The sequence below is a fragment of the Notechis scutatus genome, chromosome 1, assembly GCF_049901735.1.
Source record: "Notechis scutatus isolate UNSWTSFEM ecotype Mainland chromosome 1, rNotScu1.2, whole genome shotgun sequence".
NCBI lineage: Eukaryota > Metazoa > Chordata > Lepidosauria > Squamata > Elapidae > Notechis > Notechis scutatus.
This window is the reverse complement of record NC_142009.1, coordinates 55028040-55050001: the sequence shown is the minus strand read 5'-3', so window position 1 is coordinate 55050001 and position 21962 is coordinate 55028040. Positions and strand designations below refer to the sequence as shown.

The 21962-nt window shown below is 39.0% G+C and overlaps 2 protein-coding genes across 2 annotated transcripts in view; both read right to left on the bottom strand.

Moving 5' to 3' along the window:
• Positions 1-919, bottom strand: part of DNAH14 (dynein axonemal heavy chain 14) — a 267453-nt gene extending 266534 nt beyond the window's left edge. The window contains exon 1 of the mRNA XM_087957091.1: positions 915-919. Within this exon, the coding sequence (XP_087813217.1) occupies positions 915-919 (5 nt within the window). The remainder of the gene's footprint in view (positions 1-914) is intronic.
• Positions 920-1039: 120 nt separating this feature from the next.
• Positions 1040-21040, bottom strand: LOC148132808 (uncharacterized). The gene is made up of 4 exons (XM_087952471.1): positions 20922-21040; positions 11337-11504; positions 5801-5910; positions 1040-1410 (listed from the first exon to the last, which is right to left on the bottom strand). The coding sequence occupies exons 2-4, from the start codon at positions 11481-11483 to the stop codon at positions 1173-1175; spliced, it is 495 nt and encodes a 164-aa protein (XP_087808597.1). The 5' UTR covers positions 11484-11504; positions 20922-21040; the 3' UTR covers positions 1040-1172.
• Between the last annotated feature and the right edge of the window lie 922 nt (positions 21041-21962).

Below are 21962 nucleotides of genomic sequence, written 5' to 3'. Positions count from 1 at the left end.
ATATTGTATTTTTAATAGTTGTTACATACATTTATTTGGGCAGTTAATAAATTTATGTTAATTAATTTTTAATAATAATGTTGAGATGGATGGCCATATACTTTGAAATAAATAAATAAAATCACAAGCAACAGGTTGATAAATAAAGGATAAAGAATCAGAAGAATACCATACTTTTAAAAAAAAAAATGAAATAAGGACCTATTTGTGGAAAAGTCATTTTTCCTAAATAACTTGTGTCCTGCATCAAGATAATTAGAGTTGTCTACTAATTAGTGGTAAAAGCTTATATTTAAAAGCATCTTCTCACATGCTGGAAGCTCAGAAAATAACTGATACAGCATTCAAACCTATTGCTTAACTTTATATTACTTAATTGCATATGTTTGAGTTTTCTCATTTCACTGATATCCAATGGAAAGCTAGTTTTTTCATTTCACTGCTATCCAGAGGAAAGCTAGTTTTTTTCCAGAATAAACAAACAAACAAATAAATAATAGTCTAAAATGGCATGAAGGAGCTACTTCACTTTAGCCTTTTTATTTGGATTAAAACAAAAACCCACACGATGGAAAATAATTAATTTTGTTCAGAATACTGTATTCAATGGAACAAGTATTTTTGGTTAATTGCCAATCTCAGGGATAGAGAATTCTGATTTAGTATGATTATTATTAGTTATAATTATAAAGGCAAGAAGATGGCAGGAAATTATCTATCTCTTTGTTGCTTTTTACTGATTACCTTGAGTTTTGCAGCCCATATCTGGTACTCCTAATTTATGCCCTTACACTCATTTTAAAATTTGGCAGAACTGAAAATGTTTGTTATAATAGATAACTGCTATTGTTATGGACAGTGAGAAGTAGCAAATTAGTATACTATGCAATACAATATCTACATTATTTACATACCGCATTATTTACATACCGCACAAAAATGGAATTATATTCAAATAATATTTTTGGTCAAGAATAAATAAATACATTTATAAAGTGACAGAGTCATTTTCTTTATAATTCCTTACTTCTAACATCATAGGTGTTTATATAATTGAATCTTAAAGAATATAATTAATGCATATACTGATATAGATTGTACTTCATGTAGGTTTATGTCATCATAATTTTGTTAGTTCTCAAAGAGGCCATAAGACTCTTTAAATTAGTCATTTAAGAATGGTTTACTATGCCACCCAGACTAAATAATCTGTTATACTTTCCTTCATTTTCAACAGAAATATCACTAATAGTATAGTCAGATTTTTCATGAGAAGAAATTAAAGGAAGTTTTTCTGTGCTCATTTTTTTCAAATTAAAATCTTCCAAATTCCTGGTCTGAGGCCATTGTATCATTTCAGCATGTTGATCAACAATTAATTTTGCTCTGTCCTTATGTATTCTTGAGAAACTAAAAATAAAAAGAAACAAAACATTTAGATTATTCTATGCTTTATCAATATGGTAAACGTGATTTTGAACATGTTTATAATGCATGAACATGTTTATAATTCTTATAATGCAAATAAGTGGGAGAAACCCTTCTCTATCCTCCCTTACCTATCCAACATCATTTTTTGTGAATAAACTAGATTCAAAACAAAAATACAGATAGTCCTTGGGTTATGATGGCATTTGGAACCAGGTTGGATGTTATTATAAAGCATGATGTCCCAGCATCCTGGTTGCCAGTGTAACCCCAGGACCATGTGAGCCATTAAAGGGAAGAGGCAGAGTCCCAGGCAAGGAGTGCAGGAATATTGGAGAGAGGATAAAAGTCTATGGGAAGTCTTAATCATCCAGGTCATGGTTGTCCCAAAGGTGCTTTTTCCAAAAGGCAACTAGACTTTCTTTGTCTTTTGTTTGAAAATGTTTTTCTTCTCATCAAAGAAACTTCTTCAGTTCCAATTGACTGGTGGAAATGGAAATATTAATATTGAGGACAGAGGTTCATTCTCTAAACTTGTGAGTTAGTTTCTAAACATTTCGTTATCAGGCAAGGGAACATCTTCAATGGAATTTACAGAATGTCAGTATTGTGTCCCTGCTTATAAGGGCTTCAGGAGGTCAGGAGGTTTTGTGATGGGAGGGTCACATCAGGTGAGTGACTTGTGAAGGGTCTTGTGATAAGTCAGGTGTGGGTCATGTCAGGTGAGGGTCTTATGATGGGTAGATCACATCAGGTGAGAGTCTTGTGATGGGATCCTGTGTTGGGTCTTGTGATGAGTCAGTTGTGGGTCATATCAGGTGAGGGTCTTGTAATTAATAGACCATGGCAGGTGAGGGTCATTGGGAAGTAAAGTGCTGGTTGTGGGGGTTGCGTGGGTTAGTTGAGGATCGGTGCTGTCACTGGTTGGTTGTGCAGTTGTTTTGAATTCTCAGGAGTTCATAGGCTGCTTGTAGGTTGATATGTCTGTTGATGGAATTGGTCATCTCACCAGGAATTATCCAGAACCAAAGACAAGCTACAGAAGGATGAAAGAAACAATATAATGTACAAAATCAACTGTAACAATTGCAACCAATTCTATATGGGACAAACATCATGTCATTTGAAAACCATGAACCAAGAATCCATGAACATCAGCTGGGAGTCAATCACCATAATCCCAAATTCCTAGTCCTTACCCACACTGACATCGAACAGCACCAATTCAACTGGAGCAATACAAGAACCATTGGGCACACTACTACCCACCATGTGTGCGTGTTTATCAAAGCCTGACCCTCCACAAGCAATTCCATCAACCAGCACACTGACCTACAACCAGCTACAAACCTGAGAATTCAAATTAACCATACAACCAACTAGTAACACCACCTCAACTAATCCACGCATCTCCCCCAACCAGCACTTCACCTCCCAATGACCCTGACGTGACATAATCTCCCTCCTTCACCTGATGTGACCCACACCTGACCCATCACAAGACTCATCACAACTCACTCACCTGAAATGACCTCCCATCACTAGACCTATTGACAACATGAAGCCCTTATAAACAAAAGAACATTGACACTGACATTTCCTAAATTCCACTGAAGATATTACCTAGCCTGGTAACAAAACATTCAGAAACCAACCCACAAGCTCAGAAAACAAATCTCCACCCTCATCCTAAACCTGTTAGATATTCACCAATATCACAAATATTTATATTCTTTGCAATAATCTGGTTGTTAGTTCTCTAAGAGTTGTTGAGGCTACTTTAGGTTTTATCTGTATCCTCAGAGTCACATCAGAGTGTAAATGGGTAAGGAACCTTCTTGGGACTGTTGAAAGGACTGCATTATAAACAGGACAAATAAAACAACCACTTCACAAATGCATAGCGCAATACAAGAAAACAAACACATCAGGGCAGGATTCAGCACTCCACTTGCATTTGAATGACCAGGGTAACTATTTTGAAGACAGACAAGTTCACATTCTGGACAAAGGGGGCCACTAATTTGAAAGAAGAGTCAAAGAGATCATCTATGTTAAAACTGAGCATCCCTCCCTCAACAAAGGGGAAAGAATATAATACCATCTATCTCTTTTTTATAATGCAGACCTTTTATCAGTCCCAAGAAGGTTCCACATGCATTTACACTCTGATTCAAGGGACTCTGAGGATAGATAAACCCTGAAGTGGCCACAATGGCTCTCAGAATACTAAAGACCAATCCTCATTGTGCTAACAACTAGATGATTGCAACAATATTCTTCTTTCCCTTCCCCACCAGTCAGTTAAAAGAAACTTATTGGATGAGAAGTAAAATGCTTTCAGACATAAGATCAAGAAAATCCAGTTGCCTTTTGCAAAAAGCACCTTTGGGTTGGTGGACTAAGGTTGGGGAAGGCCTTGGGAGGGCTGGCAGAGGCGGTACGTAGGTCAGGTGAGGCCCTGATGGTTTTGGAAATTTCAGAGCAGACCACACACTGGGGCAGGGGGCACTACAAGTGGGAGAAAAAGTGACAGGAGCAATTTGCTGGAGCTACTTGTTACTTTCCCTGCCAGCTTCCCCGCTGGTTCTGCTTATAGAAACCCCGCAGGGAAGGTCACACTTAGTAATCATGGGACTACATCTTACTGCAACATTGTAATCTTGAGATTAGTACTTCAGCACCCAGGTCATAATCATATGAATTTTGAGGACTAATCATATGTTCATTTTTTTCCAGTTTTGAACAACTGCTGAATTAATGGACATAAGTTAAGGACTACCTCTAATCTTAGTTCATTCATTCAGAAAATTGCTGAAATGGAGAACATTTGTAGACAGTGATATCTGCAGGGAGAGGGATTTGAAAAAATCAAGATGGCAATTGTTACTAGTTCCTCTTGTATGTATGGAAAATTAATAGAAATATAGACGGGATAGACTTTAATCACATGTTCATGCTTTTTTTTAATCCTCTCTTCCTTGTAGACACTGCTGTTTGCAAGAAAGAAAAAGAATTAGCACATTTCCTCTTATGGGTACTATATACATGGTAGGTGAAATGACAACATGTGCATGATGATATAATTACAAAAATGCTGCAATTTTGTATTTATTTTATTTATTACATTTATACGCCAACTACCTCACTAATAAACTGACTCTGACTTATGCATTTGTATTCCACAGCCTATGAAAAGTACACAATGATTATATCATTACCAGTAGATGCATATTGTAATTTTGGTCTTTTTGTGGTTTGCTATGGTTATCATTGCTGTTTATAATTTCATGTTGAAATTGAATCCTCCTTTCTACATTAATGTTAGATTGATAAATAAATATTTGGCTTAATTCATTTTTTGAGCTAGCTTTGAATTTTATGCAAATATTACTAAAATTGGGAACAGGGCAACCTATAGAAGTAGTTACTAGAGTATGATAAATGAACAATTCACTATTTAGGATCATCCTGTTTAATCATCCTCCTACCAAAGCCAGAAAAAGAAACTGGGTGGGGAGAGAGGGAGGGAAGAAGGAAGAGAAAACATGTCAGATAAGAATTACATATAAGAAAAAACAACAGATTAAATTCTAGACAAAGCTTTCTTAACTAAAAATGCCTTATAACCAATTTCTTCATAGTTTAACATCTCATTTCCAGACGGCCTGCTTCCTGCCACGCTATTTGCAAAGAGCCCAGCAGTAGAACTATGGAACTCCTTCAAAAGAGGCTTTTTAAAGCTCATTCAAAGCATCTTTTTTAAATTGCTAAATCAGCAATGCCTTTTTAAGACTCACACAGCTGCTATGGATATTGCTCCTAGTTGCTTTTTCATGTGAGAGAATCAAAAAACGTCCCTCCTGAAGCTAAGCACCATTGGAAATCATACAATTGTGGGAACTGATAGTATGCTGAAGACTTAATAATATTTCTATGTAGGTAACCCAGATTCCTATAGTTTGTCATTTATATGAAAGAATTCAACATACTGAAGCAGTTTTTCCAAATCCAGTCCCAAATGTGTTAAACCAATTCCCACAATGGCCATACTGAGCGTGTTTATTGAATCTATTCACCCTAACTGAAGGACACCAAACCAGACATGCATTAGTTATATTCATATATTAAAATTGATATCTAATGCCATGGATAAAAATCTTGTACCATTTGACTTTTACTCAGCCAATAAGATTTTTGAAGTTGTCAACTTCTCAAATCATCTTAAATCCCCTAAAATCCAAATATATATAGTAAAAGAGAAAGTATCCAGTCTTTGTTAATCCAACCTAGATGCATTAATAGAAAACACTGGATTTCAGTCTATGCTTTATCCTTTACTAAATATAGACATAATATAAAATTCACTTACATATATTCAAAACCGATTTTTTCTTCTGTTTTTATTTTTTGCTTTCTTTTAGTGTCTGTCTTCCTGTAAACAGCTGTGCGAAGATCAGAAGCAAAGTTACCGGGGAATTCCTAGAAGAGAAAACCAAATAATAATTTATTATGTTAGAAATGGAATACTTTGGAAGTTATTAGGTTAGTTCCAGTATGTTTGGCTGACTTACATCCATATTGAATTATAGCAGAGATATGCAACATTTGAGGTCTGGAGGCTGCAGTTGTGCCTCCCAGCCAGAGGTGGTATTCAGCAGGTTCTGACCAGTTCTGGAGAACCGGAAGTGGAAATTTTGAGTAGTTTGGAGAACCAGCAAATCCCACCTCTGACTGGAGATTTTACAGTATCCTTCCCCTGCCACACCCACCAAGCCACGCCCACAGAACCAGTAGTAACAAAATTTGAATCCCACCACTGCTCCCAGTCTTCTTCAAATTACAAGAGGCTGTACTGATTTTCAGTGCATTTGGAGGAGTTGTACTAAGTACACAAATGGAAAAAGAATTACTCCCTTGGAAGCACAAGGAGTAAGAAAGCACAATTGCTTTCATTCCCCTTACAACTAACTTCCAAAATCAGGGAGTAAAATCTTAATTCTTCAGTCATTTCATTCATTCATTCAACAGACTTCAAATACAATTAAAAAAATATTACACATATCATGAACAACAGCAATCCAGACTGCTTGTCTTTGAAGCAATCTGGGCAGACTTGATGGCACATAATCAATCAATACATTTGCATCAGTTTTGCATCATTTATCAGGTAAAATTAATGCAAATCAGTAGTGGGTTTCAAATTTTTTTACTACTGGTTCTGTGGGCGTGGCGGGGAAAAATACTGTAAAATCTCCAGTCAGAGGTGGTATTTGCCAGTTTTCTGAACTACTCAAAATTTCCACTACCGGTTCTCCAGAACTGGTCAGAACCTGCTGTATACCACCTCTGATGCAAATGCATAAAATGTCATTATGTGGTTTCACAGACAATACATTTGCACAAATGACTAATTCTAAATTTAATGCCTATTTAACATTTAACTTATATGCAGAACACATGAGAAAGGCAGGACTAGATGAATCAAAAATTGGAATTAAGATTGCTGGGAGAAATATCAACAACCTCAGATATGCAGATGATACCACTCTAATGGCAGAAAGTGAAGAGGAACTTAAGAGTCTCTTGATGTGGGTGAAGAAGGAGAGTGCAAAAGTTGGCATGAAACTCAACATTAAGAAAACTAAGATCATGGCATCCGGCCTCTCAATTCCTGGCAAATAGATGGGGAAGAAATGGTGACAGATTTTATTTTCCTGGGCTCCAAGATCACCGCAGATGGGGACTACAACTAAAAAATTAAAAGACACTTGCTCCCGGGGAGGAAAGCTATGGCAAATCTAGACAGCACACTAAAAAGCAGAGACATCACCATGCCAACAAAAGTGCGTAAAGTCAAGGCTATGGTTTTCCCAGTTGCAATGTATGGCTGTGAAAGTTGGACCAAAAGAAAGGCTGAGCGTCTGTTCTGACCAAGGCTTCCTGAGACCGTAATTAAGCACACACTTAGTCCAAACAACTTTTATTTTATTTCAGCGCTGGGAATTATGTTCATTCCCAACCCGTAATGAGTCCCAAACAGTCTCTTGCAATGAGAACAGGCCCCCCTTGTTCCTCTGCCTTGCTGCTGTCAGATTCTAGAGGTTCCAGTGTCAGCACACAACTTCCAGTTGGCCTTGGCCCCATCTCTGTATTGGATGCAGGACCATCGTCCAAGTCCTCCCCAGACTTCCAGACTGGCTCATGTTCTTCCCCACTGTCCAATTCTGCTGCCGTCTCTGCAGGCTGCTGGCGGACCACAACAGCACCAAAGAATTTAGGACTTTGAACTATGGTGCTAGAGAAGACTCCTGCAAAACTCTTGGACTGTAAGTCGATCAAACTGGTCAATCCTAGAGGAGATCAACCCTGACTGCTCTTTAGAAGGCCAGATCAAGATGAAACTCAAATACTTTGGCCATCTAACGAGAAGGAAGGACTCGCTGGAGAAGAGCCTGGTGTATCAATACAAAGACTGTAGACAGCCACTGCTCCATGGATCTGGAGTATATGACACTTAAATGTAGACCCATATATTTTCCATGGAAATTCAGCGTGGTTTTGATTACTGCAGTCTATGTCCCACCTGATGCCAATACTACCATAGCTTTGGGATTCTTGTATAACATTGTTAGTAATCACCAAAATAGGTATCCTGATGCTGTGCATATCATAGCAGGGGACTTTAATCAAGCTGATTTAAAAGAAGTGCTCCCTAAATTCTATCAGCATGTTAAGTGTGCTACTAGAGGAGCAAACATATTGGACAAAGTATATACCAACATCAAACATGACTATAAGGTTATACAATTACCACATTTGGGACAATCAGACCATATGTCACTGCTTTTAGCACCAGCGTACATCCCTCTTAGGAGACGGGCACTGCCTATAATAAACACAGTGAAATCTTGGCCAGAAGATGCTTCCCAACAACTTCAGTATTGTTTTAAGAACACAAATTGGGACATCTTTTACCACCCTAACCTAGAAGAGCACACTGCAGCTGTTCTGTGCTATATCAAACACTGCACAGATACTATCACTGTGGATAAACGTATTAGGATCTATCCCAATTAGAGACCCTGGATGACCAAGGAAGTCCAGCGCCTCTTGCATGACAGGATCAAGGCCTTTAGGTCTGGTGATGGGGCAAGATACAGTGTTGCCAGAGCTAATCTGAAAAAAGGAATTCGGAAGGCCAAGGCTGATTATAAGAGGAAGATTGAGGATAATTTTTATAGCAATAACATGAGGCAGGTGTGGCGAGGGATTCAACAAATTACAAACCATCAACCGACCAATGTCATCCCTGCTGAGGGGGATGCTTCATTGGCAGAGGAACTGAATCATTTCTTTGTTCGCTTTGAAGTGGAGACATCAGAGACAGATAAAACACAACTACCAGCCAATTGTAGCCCCCACCTCATTGTGGAGGAACAGGAGGTAAGGAGCATTCTGAGGGCTGTGGACCCTAGAAAGGCTGCCGGTCCTGATGGTATCTCTGGCCGAGTGCTTAAAGACTGTGCTGATCAGTTGGCTGGAGTCTTTACCAAGATCTTCAATCGGTCTTTATCCCAGTCGACTATTCCATCTTGTTTGAAGGATTCCACCATTGTTCCGCTGCCAAAGAAGTTCCCTATCAATAACCTCAGTGATTACAGACCAGTGACACTCACTCCTATCATCACGAAGTGCTTTGAGAAATTGGTCTGCCGGCACATCATTTCTGGTCTTCTGCATACATTTGAAAAACACCAGTTTGCATGCAGAAAAAAATAGATCTACAGAGGACGCTATAGCCATCACTCTTCACACTGCTCTGACTCATCTAGAACAGCGGGAGGGCTATGTGAGGATGCTTTTTGTGGATTTAAGTTCTGCATTTAACACAATTCTTCCACAAAGACTAGTGTCCAAACTTCTGGACCTTGGGCTTTCTAATTCAATCTGCCTTTGGATTATGGATTTCCTGTCTGGCCGCTCACAGAGGGTCAGATTAGGTAATCATACCTCTTCAGCCCTTATTCTTAACACTGGTACACCACAGGGTTGCGTGTTGAGTCCCTTACTCTATATTCTTTATGTGCATGACTGCATTCCCATTCACTCTTGTAATACTATTGCTAAATTTGCAGATGATACAACAGTGGTGGGACTTATCTCCGGGGGGGGGGATGAGTCTGCCTATCGAGATGAGGTGGACCGGTTGCTTTTGTGGTGTGGAGACAATAACTTGGTCCTCCACACCAATAAGTCCAAGGAGCTTATAGTGAATTATAGAAGGAACAGATCAGACATCCAGTCCTTGCTTATCAATGGAGACCGAGTGGAGCAAGTGGCCAGTTTTAAATTTCTGGGTGTTACCATAAAAGAGGACCTGACCTGGGGTGCTCACATTGCAGCGCTGGTCAAAAGGGCCCAGCAGAGATTATACTACCTGAGACTTCTCAGAAAACAACAATTGAATGAAAAACTGCTGGTGACCACTGCACCATAGAGAGCATTTTAACTTACTGCACCTCTGTATGGTTTGCCAATTGCACAGTGGCAGATAGGAAAGCACTCCAGAGGGTTAACATCGTTGCCCAGAAGATCATTGGTTGCCCTCTCCCCTCTTTGGAAGAGCTTTATAGCTCCTGCTGCCTTAAGAAAGTTCAAAACATTCTCAAAGATCCATCTCATCCTGGGTATCCTTTTTTGAATTATTACCATCTGGCAGACTGTACAGAATAATAAAAACAAGGACAAATAGGCTGAAAAACAGCTTCTGTCCCAGGGTAGTAGCTCTTTTGAATTCTGCTGTATAGTGCAGTGTTGTTGCAGTGTCGGGGCTTTTCGGTTCAATGTGTGAAGGGTGAAGGATGTGTGTTTGTTTATTTTCATGGTCATGGTCATGATGTGCACTGAAGATGGTGTTTGATTTCATTGTACGAGGTGCAATGACAATAAACTAACCTACACTAAACTAATGCCGGGAAAGATTGAGGGCAAAAAAAGAAGGCGACAACAGAGAATGAGGTGGGGAGATGGAGTCACTGAAGCAGTAGGCATAAGCTTAAATGGACTCCAGAGGATGGTAGAGGACAGGAAGGCCTGGAGGAATGTTGTCCATGGGGTCGCGATGGGTCGGACACGACTTCACAACAACAAAAATTTAATCCATACTTTTTCCCCTCAATGGTATATTAGAGTGAAATTTTATTATAATAAAAAAACTGTGCCATTGAAACAATTTTAGGGTGTTGAGGGCATATATATGGATCATAAGCTGCAGATTCCTATGCCCAGATTTTGAGCAAGCATGCTCAAACAAATTATGTACAATAAGAAGCATCAGAAAATATTTAATTATTACAATTTAAAATATTTTGTAACAGCAAGCACAAAATATTTATTTTTAAAAATCCAATAGTGGTTCTCAGTATATTGTAGTCTTTATATTCTAATAAGCAATCATAGAACATTTTCTTTTTTCTATAAACCAGAAATCTTTAAATCAAGATAATTTTTTCCTCAACATGCCTAACTGAAACAAAAGTCTGCATTTGGAGCCAAACAGATTTTTCAGATTACTTTTAGAAACCACATTATATCCAGTATTGTATAATCTAATAACTGAGATCAAATCCATTTTCTCTACAAAGATTAGTAATAAAATTAATTTAAGATAAAAGAAAACTACAGTAAGACATTAGAATGAATTTTACTAAGCAATGAAAATTCATTGACTACTATGACTACTAGTCTCACTACTGGTAATATCATCTTATACTTATACTATACTTATTAGCAGAACATATTATATTTATCACAGTTATGTAGCTTTCAGTAAGACCATTAATTGCATGTACTAAAGTTTAAAAACAAGCTGCTCAGTATAAATTCTCAAATTTTAAAGTTCTTACTAGTAGGTTCTGATTTTCTTCAGAACTAGAAGCTTGTTCAGGCTTGACAAATTTTCCTTTCTCCATATGTGGTATTTTGGTGTCTTTTGGTCCATGTTCGAGACGGGAAATCAGAGGTTTTTGTTGAAGTCTTGTTTTATCATCCATCTTGGGCTGGTAAGTTTTATTCTAATGTTAAGAGAATTAACAAAAATTAAAGAAGGGCTTTTACTTCTCAGAATTTTCTATTAGAAACAGACTACATGGTTTTTTTTAAAAGAAGACACTTTAAAAAAATAGATTTCTATTTATATTGTGAAATCAGATATTTTTTCTTCTTTTCTTCTGATCCTGAATTTCCTGCATAGTAGAACTGTTAGGTATAACATTGATACCAAATATGGTTTGGGTGAATAAATATATAAAACTTAGATATCATGGTTTAAGTGCTTATCACTTTAAGCACAATGCAGCAGGCAATTAGCCGATTAAGGGTGCGGTTAGAAGTTACAATATAAGGAAGCATTAGAAGCTGGAAAGCTTACTGTCTGTTACTGTAACTGTGTGCTGCTGCGACTTACTGTGTGCTACTGCGACTAACTGTGATTACTGACTGTGAGTTACTGTGACTGAACTGTTATTGTTTGCTGATTTACTGCGTAATTCTACTGAATATCCAGCGTTTGTTTCTCTGGAGAGTGAAACCGGAGGAGGAGGAAGATATCTTTATCGGCTGATAAAGATATTGCAAAGACTCTTAACTTGGACTATACTAGTGAGTCTTACTGGATGGAAATACTGTGAATGACTTAATGGACTGAATGACAATGCTTAAACTCTAACTGGATTAAAAACTATTTAAACTACAAACAGTGTTTGTGTTCAGTGTGTGTATACTCTGGGGCCCTTCCGCTCTCCTTTGGTTGCCTGGCTTGACTACTGCTGCAATACTCTTCTAGGGGTTAATTCCCAAACCCTAACATTGGTTATGGGCCCAGCAGCATAGTCTAACTAACCAGGATATAACAGAGAGAGTTGGTGTGAGTTGCACATTACTGTAAAAACAAACTGTTTTAATTAGTTTAAAATAGTCAAAATATCTGAAGAGTAATGGCACAAGTAAATTTGTCACAACTGTCCATGATATCCAGGCTGGATGGAACAAACTATGTTTCATGGTCAATGAAATGTAGTTTACTTCACGCAGAGAGAAGGATTGTGGGACATTATAGTAAACCCACCAGATGTGAGTAGCTGGGATCCTGCTAATGATGATGATAAAGAAAAGTTACAAGACTTTAAACTGAAGAATGAGCAGGCTTTATGCATCATAGGACTGACTCTCTGTGATCAGCAGCTTGTCCATATTCGTGGAGAAGAAAATGCTGCAAACTGCTGGGAGAACCTCAGGAAGATTTATGTTCGGGACAGTGTAGGAGCACATATAAATCTTACACGGAAGCTTTTCGAACGCATCTTCAGAGGAATGGAGATATGTTAGTTCATTTAAACTGTATGAAGAGCATTTTTCAAGATTTGCAAGAAAAAGAGCTTATATTTAATGAACTGCAACAAGTCTACATAATATTATCTTCATTAGATCAAAGCTATGATGACTATGTGACTTCGTTGGAAGTATTGTCAAAAGAAAGCCTCTCATTAACCGAGATTACAGGCAGGCTACTAGAAGAAGCCAGAAGAAGGCGTGAGCGTGACGAGCTGAGAGAAGATAAGAAAGAAGAGAAATTATCTTCAAAGCTTGAAAGAAACCAGCAAAGCAAAGTAAAGCACCTGGAAGAAGAGAATTTATCTTGACGGCATACACAATTAAAAAGTGTTTTAATTGTGGAAGCAGAGGACATTTGGCAAGATTCTGCAAAAGAGAAAAAGCCAGAATGTAAAAAAGCCAAAGAAAGCATTTGAACTAGCCACGTTTAGCAACTCTGATGTGAAGAATAATTTATGGGTGGTTGACAGTGGCGCATCTCACTGCATCACAAGAGATAAGACAAAATTTATAAAAATGTCTACAAGTTCTCAACATATATCTCTTGCTAATGGCTGGAACCTGAAAGCGAAAGGTCAAGGTTTTGCACGTTGTCCGTACATAAACCAGGATATAAAAATGTTGTATGTACCGCAACTAAAGTTTAATTTGCTTTCAGTAAGGGTATTAGATAAATTAGGTTATGTAATTACTTTTAAGGATAATAATTGCATAATTGAAAAAGATAACAAAAGGGTAACTGCAGCTTTAAATGGAACATTATATGTCTTAGATAATAGTAAGAAAGGGAGGCTCAAACTGTATTTAATAATATAAAGCCTCATGAAGAATGTATCCATTTATTGCATAGGCGTTTGGGGCATGTAAATTTTAAAATGCTAAAACGTACAGTTGAGTTATCTAAAGGAATAAGGTTAAAACCTTGTGATAAATATTTGCGTTGTAATGTTTGCTGTGAAGATAAGAGCAAAGTATTGCCTGCAAATAGGCTAAATGGTTTCAAAACAAAAGAACCTTTAGAAGTAGTATTTGCAGACATAATAGGTCCAAAGAAACCCAGTATGGGGGTGCTAGATATATACTGAGCATTATGGACCATTATTCTAGATATGGGTTTTGCTATTTAATGAAAAGCAAAACTGAAACATATCAACATTTTTTCAATTGGCTTAGGTTTGCTGAAAGAAAGTCTAAACGGCAACTGATAACCCTGGTGACAGATAATGGCACGGAATTTGTTAATAACAAATTCCAGAACAGACTTAAGGTAGCTGGAATAGAGCATAAGAAGTCTGCTCCATACAGGCCAGAACATAACGCTTTTATTGAAAGAAGAGGCCAAACACTACAGGCAATGGTTAGAACAATGTTAAATGATTCTGGGTTACCTGATTCTTTGTGGGGAGGCTACAATGTGTGCTAATAACATATTGAACAACGTTGTTAATACAACAATAGGTGAAATTCCATTCACCAGATGGCATGGCAGGAAACCTGACCTAAGTTACCTGCACACATTTGGTGCACCAGCATGGGTGCATATTCCTGCACAACTCAGAAAAAAAGGGCAACATAGAGCTAAAAGATTTTTCTTCGTTGGTTATCAGGCAAACCATAGGGCATATAGATTTTGGGAGAAAGGCACATCTAAAGTGTTATGTAGTGCTAGTGCCCAATTTCTAGAACATGAAGGATGGGAGAAATTAGAACAGGATGCCAATAAAGATGTAATTATTGAATCCTATAGAAATCCCATTAGTTATCCCTGTAACTTTAAAAATAAAGTAAAGAGAAAAATACAGGATGAAATAGTGCCCATAAAGGAAGAAACAGATTCAATAGCTGAACAGGATGAGGAAGATGAACAGGTAGTAGTTCAACAAAGTCCTCCTGTAAGCCCTGTAATTCCCAGAAGAACTACACGTATATCTAGACCGCCTGATAGGTACCAGGCTAACACAGTGTGTCAGATTAATCAAGTTCCTAATTCTGTAGAAGAAATTAAAAAGTATCCTACTAAGGAAAAAGAAAGTTGGTATGCAGCAATGAAAAGGAACTGAATTCATTAAGTGATATGAAGGTGTATGAAAATGCCAAATTACCTGTAGGAAAGAAATCCATTGGCTGCAAATGGATATTTAAGGTAAAAACAGATAAGGATGGTAATTTAATCCATAAGGCAAGGTTAGTAGCCCAAGGTTTTAGGCAGAATGCTAATGACTACGATGAGGTGTTTGCACCTAGTCTTAAGGCAGCAACCTTGAGAGCAGCTTTAGTGTGGGCAGCTAGTAAAAACTATATAGTTAACCATCTAGATGTGGAAACTGCTTACTTGCACGCCCATTAAAACATATTATTTATATGAAAAAACCTGTTGGTATTAAAAGTGAAAATAAGGATAATAATGATTGTTGGTTGTTAAAGAAAAGCCTCTATGGTCTAAAACAATCAGGCTATGAATGGAACCAGTATATTGTAAAGGAACTAGACAATATAGGATTTAAAGCTGGTTTAGCCGATCCATGTCTGTTTAAGAGGGAGACAAATGGGAAAGTATCATTATTATTACTATTCACAGATGATATTGCATTGATAACTGAAACTAATGATGAAGCAAATAAAATAATAGCATCATTAGGAAAGAGAATAAAGATCAAGCAATTAGGGGAGATAAAGAAGTATCTCGGTTTGAATATAAAGAAAACACGGAAAGGTTTTAAGATATCTCAGGAAGATAAGATAAGCAAATTGCTAAAAGATTACAAGATGGAGCTTTGTAAGCCAGCTAAGACTCCAATGAGTCAGGAGTTTAGCAACACTGATGAACAAAGCCCTGAGTTTGATAAGGTGATTTATCAATCTTTAATTGGTAGTTTGAGTTATATTAGTAATTGGTCTAGACCAGATATTTCGTACTGCGTGAATCAGTTGGCTAGATTCAATTCTGCACCATGTGAAAGACACTGGATTGCAGCTAAGAGGATATTAAGATATCTTAAAAAGACAATGAATTATTCATTGTATTTAGAACCAAAGGGTGATTTAATTCTAAGTGCATATGCAGATGCTAGCTTTGCATCAGAAAGAGACACTAGAAAGTCGACTTCAGGAACAGCCATAATGCTGGGTAAGACATTAATAGGCTGGAAGTCAATAAGACAACAGCATATAAGTTTGTCTACTATGGAGGCAGAATTCTCCTGTTTATCATTGTTATGTACAGAATTAATAATGTATAAACAAATGTTAATTGATATAGGTATAACTGTAGATTATCCTATAATTATACATGAAGATAATCAGGCAGCAATTCAAATGGCCACAAATATTGGAGTAAAAACAAGGAGCAAGCATACAGATCTAAGATACCTAAACGTGAGACAATCTGTAAGAAGTAAGATGATTCAGCTAGAGTACTGTATGTCGGAGGACAATTTAGCTGATAATTTTACTAAAGCCCAAGGTGCCAGTAAGCACCAGGAGAGTTGTGAAAATATGGGATTAGATTGTAAAGGTATTATATATTTATTTCACCCAAAAGGGGAGTATGTTAGGTATAACATTGATACCAAATATGGTTTGGGTGAATAAATATATAAAACTTAGATATCATGGTTTAAGTGCTTATCACTTTAAGCACAATGCAGCAGGCAATTAGCCGATTAAGGGTGCGGTTAGAAGTTACAATATAAGGAAGCATTAGAAGCTGGAAAGCTTACTGTCTGTTACTGTAACTGTGTGCTGCTGCGACTTACTGTGTGCTACTGCGACTAACTGTGATTACTGACTGTGAGTTACTGTGACTGAACTGTTATTGTTTGCTGATTTACTGCGTAATTCTACTGAATATCCAGCGTTTGTTTCTCTGGAGAGTGAAACCGGAGGAGGAGAAGATATCTTTATCGGCTGATAAAGATATTGCAAAGACTCTTAACTTGGACTATACTAGTGAGTCTTACTGGATGGAAATACTGTGAATGACTTAATGGACTGAATGACAATGCTTAAACTCTAACTGGATTAAAAACTATTTAAACTACAAACAGTGTTTGTGTTCAGTGTGTGTATACTCTGGGGCCCTTCCGCTCTCCTTTGGTTGCCTGGCTTGACTACTGCTGCAATACTCTTCTAGGGGTTAATTCCCAAACCCTAACAAGAACCTAACAAAATTCTACTTCCCTTACTTTATTGAAATAAGAAAATAAAGAAGATGAAACTTATTTTGTATTTTAACAAGAAGCTTTTTTAACCCCTGCTTACTCCATATTCAACTTCTAGGGCTGTTTTGGAACTACAGTAACGATGTTAAAAATATGACTCATCCAATAACTGATGAGTCAATGTGACTCATCCAATAACTGATGTCTACCCATTCTAGTTGCTGAAAAAAGATAGTACAGTACCGAAATAATCTCAGCAATAGATAAAACTCAAGAATACAAATTGTGCAGATAAAATAAAGCCCTTTACTATACAGACCTGCATTCTAGTCACAAAGCAAGCATCCCAATTTTTATAAGCCCAGAAACAGAAGCTAGAAATTTAATTTTGTCTTATTATGTCTCTACCCTGTTTCTCCAACAATATGGCCTCCCCCAATAGGAAGTCCCAGCATGTTTTATAGGCATGAAATGAAATTAAGCCCCTCCCCCCAAATTAAGGCCTATATTAAAACATGCGAAATGGTGGGGAAATGGTGGGGGGTTTGCTGTTAGGAAGTACTTTTGTTGCACACCCGGATATGGTGCTGCCTGCGTTGACCCCGATACAAAGTGCCCCACCAACGCTGAGGTCAACATCCAAGCTGTCACCGCCCGCCCGCCCGAAGATGCAAGCGGGTGGGGGAAATTAAGTCACCCCCCAAAAGACAGCCTAGCCATTTTTTCGGGCTCAAAAAAAAAAAAAAGACCCGGCCTTATTATATGAGAAACACGGTAATATTGGATCAACATGATTAGTTCCCAATTATATTATTTTCCTAATTTTATTAATTATCTGATTAAATCAAGGAATACTCAGTATTACATTTTATGTGGATGCTGAATCTCTCGACTTTGGTTTCATTATGAGTTCTAGTATTAAAAAGTTATAGAATGTCAACTCCATCAATCAAATCAAATACTTGTCTACAATTCTGCAGACAATTCACAGAAATTGCCAAAATTGTGGCAAATTGTGGCACTTGAAAACATACATGCTCATTTTCCATCTCTCCTACACATAGCCAGTTATAAATTGCATGACAATTCCATAATGTCCCTTTAAGAATGCTTAGACCAGTGGTCGCCAACCAGTGGGCTGGAGATCACTGGTGGCCTGTGAGAAAATTTTGGTGGTCTGCAGAGAAATGTCACCCCCCCCAAAGCACCCCCCAAAGCAATTAATCCAGGCTATGCAGGAACACAAGGCTGCGCAGCCAACATGGCCCGCGGGAACACAAGGCTTGCGTTGCTTGCACTGCGAACAACACAAGGTAGTGAGGGGAGGGGGGGAAGGGCGGAACTTGCCCCACTCGCCTTGCCTGGCCACCTGGCTGCTTCTTTCTACTTCTTTCTTCTTCTGCTTTTAGCTGCACGCAAGGAAAGCACAAAACGTCTTTCTTTCTCTCCCCCAAACTCTGCCAGAAATGAGTCTTTGGGACTCTGCAAGGCATCCTGCTCCAAGACGCTGCGCCATTCTGGCGGAGTTTGGGGGAGAGAAAGAAAGACTTCTGCTGTTTCTGCTGCTTTCCTTGCATGAAGCCAACGTCTCTCTCTCTCTCTCTCTCTCTCTCTCCCTCTCTCCCTGAGAACGGAGCTGGAGACTGTATCCTGCGATCCCAAATAAAGAATGATTGTTGATAAGTAGGAAACAGGGTGGGGAATTTTCCTGCAGATTTTTGAGGTTTTCCCAGGCTCTCTGGTCCATGGGATTTAAAATTATGAGTTTGGTGGTCCCTGAGGTCCAAAAGGTTGGCGATCCTTGCCTTACACATTATCTTGAGCACTGTTTCCCAACCTGGTCATTTTTAGACAGTGGATTTCAATGCTTAGAAGTCTTAACAATATTGAGAATTCTGTAGGCTGAAGTTCATCTCAAAATTGTCCAGGTTCAGAAACAATGTTCTAGAGCAGTGGTGGTTAACCTTTTCGGCACCATACGTGCTCTGAAAAGGAATCAAGTGCCGAAGTGCGCACACACATGCGCGCACCAAAACCCAGAAGAGTGGCTCCCGGCGCGTGCATGTGCACCAGACACCTGGTCTTTCGGCTTGTAACGCTTCTGGTCTTTCGGCTTCTCACCTGGAAGAGCAACGGGCGACGGCTGGCATGCCTGGAGACATGGCTCTGTGTGCCATTTCCAGCACACGTGCCATAGGTTCACCATCATGGTTCTAGAGTCTAGATGCATCTAAACTGCTAAATCTGTGATTGTGGTGACTCAATGTGTGCGGACACATTTGAATATATGATTTGTCAGCTTTATATGGATACAATATCCAGCTCCATTTAATCGCCCAGACCCTACCCCAAAGCAAAGAATTACAGGATCATAAAAAGAAAAAAAATCTAGATACAATGTCCAGTTTTGTATCATGGTGAAGCCTGATTTAGTTACCGTATATGCCGGCGTATAAGACGACCCGGCGTATAAGACGACCCCCCAACATTTCCACTCAAAATATAGTTTGTTATATACTCGCCCCTCTTCCGCATGCCTTCCACTTTTGCACTTTTTTTTTTTTAGGCACTTTTGTCTACCGTGGAAACGAATCCCGTGAAGCCGAAAGGAGCAGCCAGCCTTCTCCCAGCTCCCAAGGAAACGAGGCTCGCACCGCCGGGCTCCGCTGAGGTATCCGGCTGGGGCTGTCAGGAGTTGTTACCGCTGGCGCGGCTCCGCGGCTCCAGTCCTGCGTTGCCTCAGGAAGGAAAGGCAAAAGGAAGAGCCGCGGCTTTTGCCTTTCCTTCCCGAGGCAACGCGGGACTGGAGCGCGCGAGCCGCGCCAGCGGTAACAACTCCTGACAGCCCCAGCCGGATACCTCAGCGGAGCTCGGGCGGTGCGAGCCTCGCTTCCTTGGGAGCAGGCTGGCTGCTCCTTCGGCTTCACGGGATTCGCTTCCCACGGTGCGCAAAGTGCCTCAGCCGCGGGCAGCGCAGTGCTTCCCAATTACTATTTGCCGGCGTATAAGGCGACCCGGCATATAAGGCGACCCCCAATTGGAGTCATCTTTTTCAGGGCAAAAAGTCGTCTTATACGCCGGCAAATACGGTAGTTCCATAAAATTAAATGAATCCACAAATAAAATATCTTAGCTCAGAAAGCTAGTTTGATGGTAGTTAAAGTGTTGACCTAGAAACCAGAAGACTGAATTCTAGTTCCGCGTTAGCCATGAAAGTGAAATGGGTGACTTTTGGCCAGTCACTCTTTTTCAGCCCAACCTACCTCACAGGGTTGTTGTGGGGAAAATAGGAAGAAGGAATATTATATATCTGTGCTGCAATAAAGACAGGGTAAAAATTTAAATAGATGATAGATGGATGGATGGATGACAGACAGCATTATAGACATGATAACATGTAATGATGGGCTCATGTGCTTCTTGCCTAAATGGTCACATGAAATTTAGAGGAACTATGCTGGAATAAAAGGAGCCACTTTTACCTATATTCCCTTTATCCTGAGCTAAAAGTTCCAAATGAAATCTTTTTCAATACCATTTCATCATTTTGTTGGTCTTTTTTTACCAGTACAGCAGAAAAATACTAACCTGGAGGGGGGGAGATGTACTTGCCCATGAATTTCTCCATATATGTCCATACATCTATTTTATAACACATAAACTTTTAAAGTCACATTAAAATTAGCAGTTTTGCTTCTCTCCCCTCCCCACTTTTTTCCTTTACTCCAATTCCTCAGTTTGCAAACAACTGCAAAATAACTAACAGGTGGTAATTCTGTACAAAGCCCCCATTTCCTACTCCGCATGCCAAACGCACGACCTGAGCAATTACCTCAGTCCACCGCCTCCTCCTTCATTTCTTCGCAATCCCCGCCTATATAAAAACCGCACTGCTTCTTCCCTGGCAGTATCCCACTCAAAAATGGAAAAGGGGCTCACCGTGTCCTCCGCCAGACGGTCGATCCCACCTGTTTCGCTGCTTCAGTCGCCGCTGCCGCCGGCGAAAGAGACCGTTATTCCAACAGCAAAAAAAAAAAAAAAAAAAGTGCCTCGCGCCCGTTCCCGCCTTCTGCCATCCACGCACCGTGGTGGAGGCGCTGTGGCGCAAGAGCTCGAGGTGGTTTAGGGAGCTCAGCCTCTCGAGGAAGCTGTTCAGGCACGCCTCCATTTCTTAAGAGGTTGAATAGTGGTGCTTTTCATTTCAACACCGTTCTGGGCGAAGGGGATGGGTGGGTGGGTGAGAGAATATGAGCGGCGCGATTATAACAATAATAATAATGAGCTATTGTTTCTTTCCAGAGCTTCGGAAATGGAAAATAACCAAATGTCTTCCGCCCTGGTATAATGAGAATGAACTATGTCTTACATAAGCGACAATGTCTTTAATCCTGCTTCAAACCTGCTTTCCTGAAGCAGTGATCCCACTTAGCCTCGCTGGGTATTATTGTACCATTTTTCTTTTTAAGAGATGCATTACTAAGTTCCTAAAACATTTCACTTTCTTTTGCAGAATGTTCATTGGCTTCATTAGTTAGGATGTCTTCTCTTGCTGGTTTTGTTTTGATCTGGCTTTGATTATTTTGGTCTTCCAGGCTTTGATTTATATGTGGCTTTTTATATATTTTGGTTCTTAGATTAAACTGCTCAAAGTCATATGACAGTCAGGCAGCCAATTAAATAATGTGTGCATTATATGGAGCTGGTTTGATTGAAGCCTATCCATATTGTAATTTAAATTCCATGTAGTTCAAGGAGAATTTCTCTGTATGCTATTGCATCTATAATTTTCATTTTCTTATCTGTGTTCAGTAATATAATATTTTCTGCCCTATTTGAGAAGAGACCTGTAACTTTGATGAACTCTTGGAAGACAATAACTGCAGGATGAAAGCCCTAAACATCTTTTTCCCTCAAGTTTTAAATTTTGTTTTATTGTATCATTATAATACACAATATGTTTTATTATTTGGATACAGTTTT

What these genes read in the sequence shown, in the direction of transcription:
- LOC148132808 (XM_087952471.1), bottom strand. Translation starts at nt 11,483, where the DNA reads ATGGATGATAAAACAAGACTTCAACAAAAACCTCTGATTTCCCGTCTC. An exon ending in AAGAAAATCAGAACCTACTA is followed by an intron (nt 5,911 to 11,336) that starts GTAAGAACTTTA and finishes TTTCTCTTCTAG; the next exon opens with GAATTCCCCGGTAACTTTGC. An exon ending in AAAATCGGTTTTGAATATAT is followed by an intron (nt 1,411 to 5,800) that starts GTAAGTGAATTT and finishes TTTTATTTTTAG; the next exon opens with TTTCTCAAGAATACATAAGG.